We start from the raw sequence: 11,331 nt of genomic DNA on the forward strand, positions 1-11,331 counted from the left end.
AGGGTTTATAAATAAATTTTCAAAAAAAAAAAAAAATGGTAATGGAGCGCGAGAGTAACGGCTGAACTCTGCTGACTGACTAAGTAACTGTGGTAAGGGCTTCATGGTTTTTATAGTAATTGTCTTTATTATTCGCCCCTCTTCCAAGTGGGGGAATGAGGTCCTATTCTATTTTCCTGGCTGTCAGCAATTTGATATCCGTGCAGGTAAATAGTATTTTTGATGGTTTAATATTTTTATATACAGGAAATGGTACTCATTTACTCGTGAGGTAATTATAAAGAATAAACCAACCACAAAGTACCGTATGCACAAACTGTGCTACCCATACAAATACATGAACACATAAAAATACATACACATGATTTTTTTTAAAGGAAATATTGGCGTTCTTAAAATTTACCCAAATATTTCAATTTTGGTGGCCATTTCCAACGAGTTGTAAATAACTCACTGTTAGAAAATGGAAATTTTTATTATTAAATGTCCCTGGCTACCGCACCCGTCACACGTCGAGCTCTCTATTTCATGTGCCAGCAGTTCGTACGAACTATGCCCAGAACTCTCCACTTATACGTTTTGCTCGTGAATATAATTTGAACTTTCCCTTTATTGATCCATTTGATTGAAAAAAAATAACATTTAAAATGCGCGTCTTAAAACATACTTTTTGTCTTATACTTAGTTTCAATAATAAAGTATTATTTTTTATTATTTTATTTTATTTTATCTCTAACTCTTAATATTTTATATATATTTATATGCTCAACACTTGTGTAATAACATTTACACACATGTCAACCCTCATTTCAATATAACACCCACCCTCTCACTCACTTACACTCACACAAACACACTTGTATGTATTGTACGTGTATTAATTGTATTTCTGTGGATATCTGTCATTGGTTTTATTTTCTTTATATTTTATTTGTTATATTTTTGTTACATGTATTACTGTTGATATCCCCAATATTTAAAAAAAAAATCAAGTTGGTGTAGAGTGAGGCTCGAACCTCGGACCTCTGATCCATGAGTTCGCAACACCTAGCCACGGGACTACAATCCGATTTGCACAGGAAGGTAGAGAAATACAGCCAATAACCCAATTGACCCTACCAGGAACTAAACCCGGACCTCAAGCAAGGTAAGCGAACCCGCCAGCCACTATACTACGAGGGAATCTCCGCTCGATTCCATATTTTTAGAATATTCGGCCTCGTGGTGTAATGCTCAGCGCGTTTGTCTATATACAAGAGATCTCGGGTTCGATTCCCGACATGGTTTATTTGAAATATTTATTTAAAAAGGTGTTTTCACACTAGAATATTTCATAGTCGCTGGAATGGTACCTGAAGCGTAAGACTGATCACCTTACCTTCATGTAACAAAATTGATCGAGATATGCTGCGATTGGTGTACCAATCCAGTGCCCTATGCACCATTAGGTGCGGTAAGGGAATGATGATGATGAATATCCGTCGAATCAAAAACACACAGGTGTTATTTTACACACCAATCTGTTTTCTTCATCGGCCCGGACACGGATAAATATTAAATATTGAATTTAAAGTTTGAATTATTTCAACATGTGTTTTAATAGGGACACAAACCTCAAAAGAGGCTAAACATAATGTTAATGTTTATTACGCTTGTGACTGTTTTTTATTTTTATTTTTTTAAATAATTTTACTAGGAAAAACACGTATTAATTATGATTTATGATCGTATGTATCTTAATATTAAATCAAACGCTGATTTGAATACATTAAAAAAATATATATTAGACCATAGCTTCGTCTTATTAGAGATATTTTCCAACTAATGTTTTAAGAAACGTACGTACATTCGTGTGTATGTTCCGAAATAAAGCAAAACAAATGCCCAATTTAAAAAAAAAAAAAAATTAGTAGGCTCAAATCAGTTCAGTGTTTGATTTAACATTAAAATCCCAAGATGGAATTATACAAAATAAAAGCCAACTCAATAAATAACATCGCTTGTATTAATTTCAAATTGTGAGAATTACGATGGCTACACAATGTCCTATTTCTAACCTTTTTGGGGGAACAAATATTACCCGTGCCAGATAACGAATATAGACATTTTGTTTGTTTAGAGGGAGATATTAAAAGTTTATTGTTTCAAGATGTTTTTTCCCAAAATTAACTCAAAGTGGAAACATGTGTCCACAAAGAATAAACTTCTAAAAGTAAAAGAACCAGAATCCTGGATGGGCGTTTTTGACTCGATGGCTACCCTAGATAAACATCCTTTAAAAAAAAAAATAGGAGAAATAAGTTCACCTTATTGTGTAGTAGTTAATTTGTTCGCCTACCGTTCTTGAGGTTTTGAGTTCAATTCGTGATACGGTGGACGTGAAATATTGGTTTTAAAGGTGTTTGTGCACGGGTAAAACCAATATTAGGTGCCAGTGCACAGGGCACCACATTGCAGAGACAAATCGTCTTAATAAGCGATTATGCACAGCTTACTATTATATTCGGCTATAGAAAAAAATGTTTTAATGTAACCATGTTTATAGAAAAAAAAAAATTTAATCACCACCACCGTTTATATCTTCCTACAAAAAATATATATATAAAGTGCGAATGGCGCCCATCCCGTTCTCGGTGAACGATAAAACTAGCTGGTTACCTCAGCTTATTCCTCCACACAAAAAAGTACATTATATTTTATGTCTTTAACCTAGACGCGTTTTTTTTAGTACTGAAGCTGGCAGATAACAAATATTATCTTAAGGTTCTCTATTTGAAAACTAGTATTTCGAACATTATTTCCAAAGGACTATTTTTTTTTGATAGGATACCGTTGGCATTATGTATACATATGACATGTGGTGTTTGCAGTGGCCGTTTTTGGCATTATTCGTTTTAAAAGGAATCGGTCAGCGCTCAGTGTTGACATTTAAATCATGATAGAAATATCTTCCAAATGTCATTGCGGTATTTTTCAATAAACTTTTGAACAAATATTATGACAAAATAGTATGGAATAAAGCTACGTTTATCGCGTGGTTAATAATCATTGTTGTTTTAGTTGATTTTCACAGAGAAAAAATATAGTCATTTATAATAATTATATTTCTAATATATTATGTTCTTATATTGTAACTATTATATTTTATCCTGCCCCATTTCAGCACGGGTCCGAATAATATTTTTTTGGTACGCCAAAACTCGAGTATGGCAATACCACGACAGACTGTGCATTTTGAAAAGCAAAAGCCGCCCGTGACAGGTTATATTCGCGAATAAATGTTTAACTTAACAAAAGCTAAAATGTAGTTTGTTATATCGTGGAAGCATCGCCTCACGGCATGTCAGTACTATGTAATTGAATTAGTAATCGTATTGTCGTTTCGATTTGCCAGAGCACGAAATTTAATCCTAAAAACCCCATTATATTTTTATATTTAAAATTTATGGCATATTATCATATTTATAATGGATAATCATTACATCTGTCTAAATCTTGACAATTTACCTCAAGTTTTATTTATAAAATCTGAATTGTTTAACCCAATAAGGTCGGTCTGAGTTTTATTAAGAGGAATGACGCGGTCAGCTTTGGCTTTCGCTATGATGTTGCCCGAATGTACCTTTAAAAACTAGAACCTTCCACAAAATACTCCGGCTATTTGAAACAAAAAACACATTGAAAGTTATATCGAATAATCAGACCAATTACAGGTTCCAATAACCAATTACGGGTAATAAATAAAATCAATAAATACATTAAAATCAATATTCGATCAATTAAGGGTTTCATATAACAATAATAACAAATAAAAACATAACATAGTTAAGAGAAAATGTTTTTAAATGTTATTAAAAAAAAAAGAATGGGGAGAGAAGGAAATAATGGTTAAAAAAAATAAATATAAAAGAATACAATTAATAATTAAAGTGGAAAAACTAAACTTTAAACTTTCCTCACTCTAAACAACTTTAAAGAAAATGCTAGAACCTTAATTGCAAATAATTATTTTATTTTTATCTTACTGCACCTAACTAATTGATTTATTTGTACATTTTAATATTGTCATTATTTTATCTTGTTTGAAAGAAGAAAGAAGAGAAGGCTTATTTGGGTTTACTCCGTATGGATCCGCCAGCGAAAGGATTTTTAATTCCGAGTAAAAAAAAAACTTTATTTTTATTTTTTTATTATTTCATTATTTTGGATTTTTTTTAACCTTTGAAATAATGCGGAGTGCCTTTTTATAGGTGTGCTTTATTTCTTATTTTTTTGACATTGTATTAAGTAATGTACAGAAAACTTTAATTGGCCTGTAATATTGGTTTATTTGTAAATATAGTATTTTTTTGTTATAATATATTTTAATAAATAATTAAATATTTTTGTTTCTTTATAAACCGTTTAATATAAAATAACTTTATTTTTCATCTTTAATAAAAGTCACAATCATAGAATCAAGATGCTCCTCTTGTAGAATCGATTTCGATATTTTGACAGCTGACAATGTTGCAAACAAAATCGTTCAAAGATGTTACTTAGTAGATATGATAGTCGTGAATGTTTTGTGGAGAATGCAACAGCGTTATAAATGCTTTGTATTTTTGTTTGAAATAATCAAGTTGGCTTTCATTTAAAAATATATTTTTAATTGATTATCAGTGGCAGTACATTTATGTGTTCGAATAAAATTTATTTAATAATCAGTGACAGTATAATAATATAATTATTGGTGTATTCTAAAAAAAACATTTTATAATCAATGACAGCGTAAACAGATTAATTTATATATTTATTGCTCAAATATATATATTTATTACCAGGGAATCGAAATAACATTTGAGCATTCGTATGATCTAAAAAAAATAATTTTATAATCAGTGAGAGTATAAAAAAATGATCGGTGTGTTCTAATAAATTTCATTTAATAATCAGTCACATTATAAAAATAATAATTTATAAATTTATTGCTTACACATAATACTGAGTATTTATCTGTTCTAAATTTTTTCATTTAATGATTAGTGACAGTATAATAATACAATTGGTATGTTATAATCTATTTTTTTTAATAAACAGTGTAAAAATTGCAATCACTAATAATTAATTTATGGCTTATGTGATGTCGTGCTAAAACTAAAATACAATATCGTGCAATGTTATCAAAAATGAGAATTGTGCCAATTTTTAACTACGTCCGAACGAGTGTTTGGACATCATTGCTTCCTGGTTTTTTACTGTACATTATTTTATCAATATTATTTGTCTATTTTTCTCAAAAAGTAGAATACATTCGTTATTTTAAATATGGCACAAGGGAGAATCTTAAAAGTCCTAAATATGCCCAAACGAAGAAAATTTTATTTTGGAATAAGTATTTTGGAGTAGAAGACTATGGTTTTGGAATTGGTGCTAGTATATTTCAAGAAAACAATTGCCCGATACACAATTGTTTACTAATGTACAACAAATATTTATTTTCCGTAGAAGATTACGACGCTATTGTTTTCAACGTAGAAGAATTCAATCCATGGACAAGACTTTATTTTCCGCCAAAAAGAAAACAAAATCAAAAATACGTTTTTTACGCACGAACGCCTTTTCAAAATAAATTATCATCATTACTCGATCATTTTTTCAACATAACAATGACATTTAAATTAGATTCTGATATCATAATTCAAAACTACACCGTTTTGGATAAGCAGAAAAATCGAGTAGCACCAAAAATAAACCCATCCTGGATTTCTTATTTTTCCGATGATAAAATAAAAAATAAAGTTGATTTAATAAAAACTAAATCAAAAATACTTGCGTGCTGTTCTAAAACGAACAATAATAAGCATGATCTTATTATTCAAGAAGTAAAAAAAAATATGAACGTAGATATTTTTGAAGACTGGAAACATGTTGCGAATAAAATCGAGTTACAAGTAAAAATGAAAAATGATTATTCGTTCATTTTATTTTGCGATAGTTATGATTTTGACGTCTTTCCTGACGATGTATACCTTGCGTTGATGAATAATGTTGTCCCGATTATTTTTAACGGTACGACATATGGTAATTTTTTGCCACCTAACTCATATATTGATGCTTCAAATATGTCAGCGCTGGAACTTGTTCAAAAAATACAATCCATTTTGAATAACTCGTCAAAATACGATGAATTACGATGGTGGAAAAACTTGTATACAATTGAAAGGACAATATCGCCATTTTGTAGACTTTGTGAGTTGCTACACGAAAATTCAAATAATACAATATACAATATTCAGGATTGGTGGAAGGAAAATTGATGGAGTGATAATTAAATGTATGTTCCCATAGCTGTATCATAAGGTGTCCAGAAACAGACGCCAGGCCCCTCATCCTCCCAGGGTGGCTTGACATGAACTATCGACGAAGTGCCAGCAGCTTGCCCACCACATACCGCACACCGCATCTGAGGACATAAGTCTCCTTGTCGGTGCCCACATACACGGAAAATTTACTCATTGTCAAACAAGAAAAGCTGCCCGAAAGAGCTCTCTGAAATCTGGTAGTTTTAGCATCTTTGTGCTGAAAGAAAGTAATCCAGAAGTACACAATATGTACTTTATTGGATTGAGAAAAGAGGGAAGTGAATTCTTCACTGACTGGGATTGAATTGATTGGACATGATCAATTCGCCGAAATGATTACAAAACTTTTTAAAAGCCTTGAAATTCTTTTTGGAAGCCACCAGAGGGCCACGGATAGTACGAAGTGTCAGCAGTGAAAGTCCAGGACAAGGAGACATATTTCCTTGTAAATAAGCCAGTGCGGTCAAAATTTTCAGGAAGCATTCTCAGTATATTACCCTTGAAGAGCATACATTTTTTTTTATCGTGAAAGTAAACATTCTTTCAAAAATATCGTCTTTCATTTTACACATAGGTACCAAAACCTTTTAAAATTAAAAATAGATTTTTCCGTTCTTTGTTATGTAAATAGTTATCTCATTCTAAAAATCTGAAACGGAGTGTAAAATAAATATATAAATGATTTAAAAAATTTAGTAATTTTTTGATCGTTGGAATAAAATAAAGCAGTAAGGCATTATTACTTTTCCTACTGTCCAATAGTTTGAAAAATCTGGGTTCTAGATAAGAAAACAATAATAACAATAATATTTTGAGTTTGTCCAAATTTTTGTAGACAAGGAATGGATTCAACTCCCTGGGGAGCTGATAACATTAACATATTACAACAGAGATGAAGAACATTTCAGAGAAGGTAATATAGAAGTCTAGGCATATACAGGGCTTATGACCTGTCATTGGCTGGTTTAAGTGGCCACTTTACACACTGTGTAACATTCACCATTCTGCCCTTATTTGAACATCTATATTCCTTCAATTCTTTCATCTGTTGATGTTTGTAAAGTTAAAGAGCTGAAACCTTTATTTATGCGGGTGAGATTCGTGTGATTTTACTTCACAAACATCAACAGATGAAAGAATTAAAGGAATATAGATGTTCAAATAAGGGCAGAATGGTAAATGTTACACAGTGTGTAAAGTGGCCACTTAAACCAGCCAATGACAGGTCATAAGCCCTGTAGATGCCTGGACTTCTACATTACCTTCTCTGAAATGTTCTTCATCTCTGTTATAATATGTTAAGAAAACAATATTTAAAAATGACAGTTTATTTCAAATCCATAAAGACAACATACATTATAGTGTTTCTGCGTCACGAATCGTAAGTACGAGACCTGGGTCAATTAGTAGCATCTCATTTTACTTAGAGTGAAACATTTTTCTTTGGTGAAATGAACCAAGGAAATAAATAGCTCACTCAGAATACAACAAACATATTTAAGAAAGAAGTAAAAAAATATATAAAAAAAAAAAAAAACTTTTCTTTCCTTGGTTTCTCTTTCTTTCTCCGGAGAGAAGAAGGCTGAAGAAAAGGAAAGAAGCCTATTCTTTTTTATGTAATACTCATTGATAACACTGTACGTTTTTTTGCAATTCATATTAAAATTTGTTGCAGCAGAGAGGGAAAACTTTTTAAGAAGAAAATATGGAAACCTAGGCATTTACAGGGCTTATGACCTGTCATTGGCTGGTTTGAGTGGCCGCTTCACACACTGTAAAAAAAATCACCATTCTCCACTGGTACCTAGACCCTCTTACATCGACTGCAACGAGTAGAGATGCCACGAATATTCGATTATTTTTCGGTATTTGTCCGATTCGACTATTTTTTTGAAAATATACCACCGTATTTTATAATATTCGGCTAAATAGCAAATACCAAATCATGAAAAAAAAACGCTAGACAGGTCGTTACCTGTCACGCGCAAAATGCACACATCTTTTGCCGAACATTCACTATTTGTGGCATCTCTAGTAATAAGGCAACTGATGAATTGGCGAGGCTGGGAGCTGAGGCGGCCTAATTTGGCCAAGAGCCTAACTGTAGGTTCCCCAAATCTGCTCCTTGTAATAAAGGTCGTGGGCCCGGAAGCAGAGCATAATGCTATGGAAAAAAGCACCTTGTCAGCAAAATGTGAAAGAACTACTAAAACTGTAGTTGCAAAGGTTTTGTATCGTCTTTGTGGTACTGGAACTTAACAATTTTGTAAATCGAAAAGTAGAAAACACTTTTGATTAAAATTTCCTTTATTTTTCTGCTTATTTAGAAGTACAACAGAAAAAAACTAAAAAAGTTTTAAAATATCCAAAAAGTCATTTACAAGATCGCATTTCGACAGCATTCAGCCTACTTTCATCCCTGTTTTTTCAAGTCCATACTTCGCTCCCATACATCCCACAGACCAGGACTCCGTTGTGAACTGCCAATTTTTCCTCTTGTGGCAAACATTTATTAGCCAAGGTCGCCGGGAACAGAGTGAACGGTGTGTAAAACAGTGAAAATGTAATTACAGAAAAATAAAAATTATGAAGCTTGACAAAAATTTCAAATAAAGGTACAAATAAATTGAAAAACGAAAACGTTAATCAGAATTTTGTTACTTTATTTTTTATAGAAGCAATTTTATTTTAAAATCAACTGTTTTATGGGAATACTTATTTCTAAATCAAAAATTATATTAATAATTTTTATAAAATTGCTGTGGAAACATTATGAACACAAATAATACATTCCAAAGCCAACGCTATCTCGTATAATATTCATAGTAAGCCAACACCCTGAATAAATATTGAGAATTGGATAAGTAAATAATAAGAGCCGTGTCGGGAACAGGCAGTGTTAATGTGTTTGTCCACTGTCCGATCCGAGTTCCGGTAACGTTTTCATCAGATAGCGAAATCCCATTTAGGAAGATAAGATAAATACTAGTATACCTGTACCCATCTCTACTTCACCTGTCGTAAAATGCCGTTTGCACGTGAGCAATTACCATTATAATAATCGACTCTAGCACGACGAAAGCATTTATTAATTGACGCGCAATTTTTTGCGTACACATTTCATTTATCTCAGCCGCTGTAGGTAGAAGCAAAAACTTATTGTCGTACTAATTTAAGCAACAAGAGAGGTAAAAATGAAAATACACTTCTTCTCTGTCGTTACTCAGTTCTGAGGGTCGTGATCATTGGTACTCTCACCAGCCATTCCATTGACAAAGCGTTTTCACTCTTCACGGCTCTGCGCCATCTCCACAGCTCCATATTGGGTCGCCGTGAGGTTGTTTTTACCTGGTCGATCCATCGAGCTGCAGCTCTGCCTCTGCTTCTTCGTCCTGGCACACTGCCCGTGATTATTATTTTCTCCAGATTTTCTGAGTCACGTCTAGTTATGTGACCGAAGAACTGCAGCATATGTTGGCAGCATATGGCCGATAGGCAAACTTTTATGTTGAATTCTTCCAGTATGGAGACATTTGTTCTTCTGGCTGTCCATGGTATTCTCAGCATTTGACGCCAACAACACACCTCATAGGCATCTATTCTCTCCTGCTCACGTGCTTTAATTGTCTGCATCCCAAGTAACACTACCAGGGCCTTAATATTATTCTTTGTGGTGGAGGTCAGTGCTATGCAAGCTCCTGACGTCACTGCAATCTATGAAGATCTATTGTGACGGGTCTCCGTGAATAGTTCTCGCCCTCCAAACCCAGGTCTATTAAGAGCCTGACTACTGTGTGGGAGACGAAAGCTTTTATTTTACTAAATCTGCCCCTCCAAGCTCAGATCCGTAAAGTATCGAGTTATTAGGTAGGCGATGAGCTTTTAAACATCCTCAGGTTTAACCAGTGGTCCCCCGATAATAAGGCTCCTTTTATGATGTAAAGCATCACATTCACATAGAATGTGTTTAGGTGATTCCTCATCTGCACTGCAGAACCTACATCGAGAAGTTTCGGAAAGGTTCATTCTAGAAAAGTATTTGTTCAATCTGCAAGTGCCTTGTAAGGGTTCCAGTGATAACCCCCACTTGATTTTGGCTAAGCTTTATTAGGTCAAAAGCAAAACTTTGCAAGTAGGTACCCTTTTACAAGGACCTTATTCATAAATTTGGTATAGAGTTACGCCTAGGAATAGTAGAATACGGAATACGGATAAAAATATCATATTTTTAACATTGGTTTAATAAAGATGGTATTTCCATCCTTATTTCACCACTATGTCTAGGCGTAACTTTACACCAAGTTTATAAGTAAGGCCCTCAGTAGTCCAGCGATGAGTAAAGTGGTATTCTTTGTATTGAATAGTGCCGTATACTGAATTACATTTTGTCGTCTGGCTGAAGCAATCCATAGTTGTTCCGTTTTAGATGGATTTAATGTTAGTCTATTTTCAACCACCCAGTTTCCTATTTTTTCAACGTATCTATCTATACAATATTGTTTTGTCTCAGAACTAGACCATTATTCACGTGTAAACAGCAACTTATAAGGCAAAAAAATATTCTGAGACATTGCAAACAAGATCGACTTAGGCTATCTCCGCGGAACAATGATTACCCCCACCACGACCGCATTCTCCTTGTTAAAGACGCACGGACAGGATTTTGCGATAACAATGAAAAACAAACGATTGAGATACGCAAATATAAGATATCTATGATGTGTAAAAAAGTCATTGCTCTAGTACTGTGTAATCCAGGGATAAAATACGGGAATACGTTTGAATGAAGTTTTGTATGTTTTTTGTTAGTAACAAAATATTATGAAATACAATTCCTTAAAAAAAAAAGTTTTATTTCTAGCACCAAATATATCCAGCCGTCGTAAATTAATAAATCAAAAAGTAATAAAACTGTACGTAATTTTATGATAAATAAAAAACTCTTCAGCTACCCCAGCATGGAGTTATTTAAGGAATTCGGGGTTTT

General features: G+C 33.0%; 1 protein-coding gene across 1 annotated transcript; it reads left to right on the forward strand.

Moving 5' to 3' along the window:
- Window positions 1-5,012: 5,012 nt before the first annotated feature.
- Window positions 5,013-6,837, forward strand: LOC148275177 (lewis-type alpha-(1,3)-fucosyltransferase-like). The gene has a single exon (XM_088236057.1). It carries the CDS (start codon window positions 5,157-5,159, stop codon window positions 6,297-6,299), a length of 1,143 nt encoding a protein of 380 aa, XP_088092183.1. The 5' UTR covers window positions 5,013-5,156; the 3' UTR covers window positions 6,300-6,837.
- Window positions 6,838-11,331: the final 4,494 nt, after the last annotated feature.

Source organism: Micrasema longulum, unplaced genomic scaffold, assembly GCF_059751315.1.
Source record: "Micrasema longulum isolate JH-2025_06_02 unplaced genomic scaffold, ASM5975131v1 h1tg001495l, whole genome shotgun sequence".
Taxonomy (NCBI): Eukaryota; Metazoa; Arthropoda; class Insecta; order Trichoptera; family Brachycentridae; genus Micrasema; species Micrasema longulum.

Coding starts and splice junctions, on each gene's coding strand:
- LOC148275177 (XM_088236057.1), top strand. CDS start 5,157: ATGTTATCAAAAATGAGAATTGTGCCAATTTTTAACTACGTCCGAACG.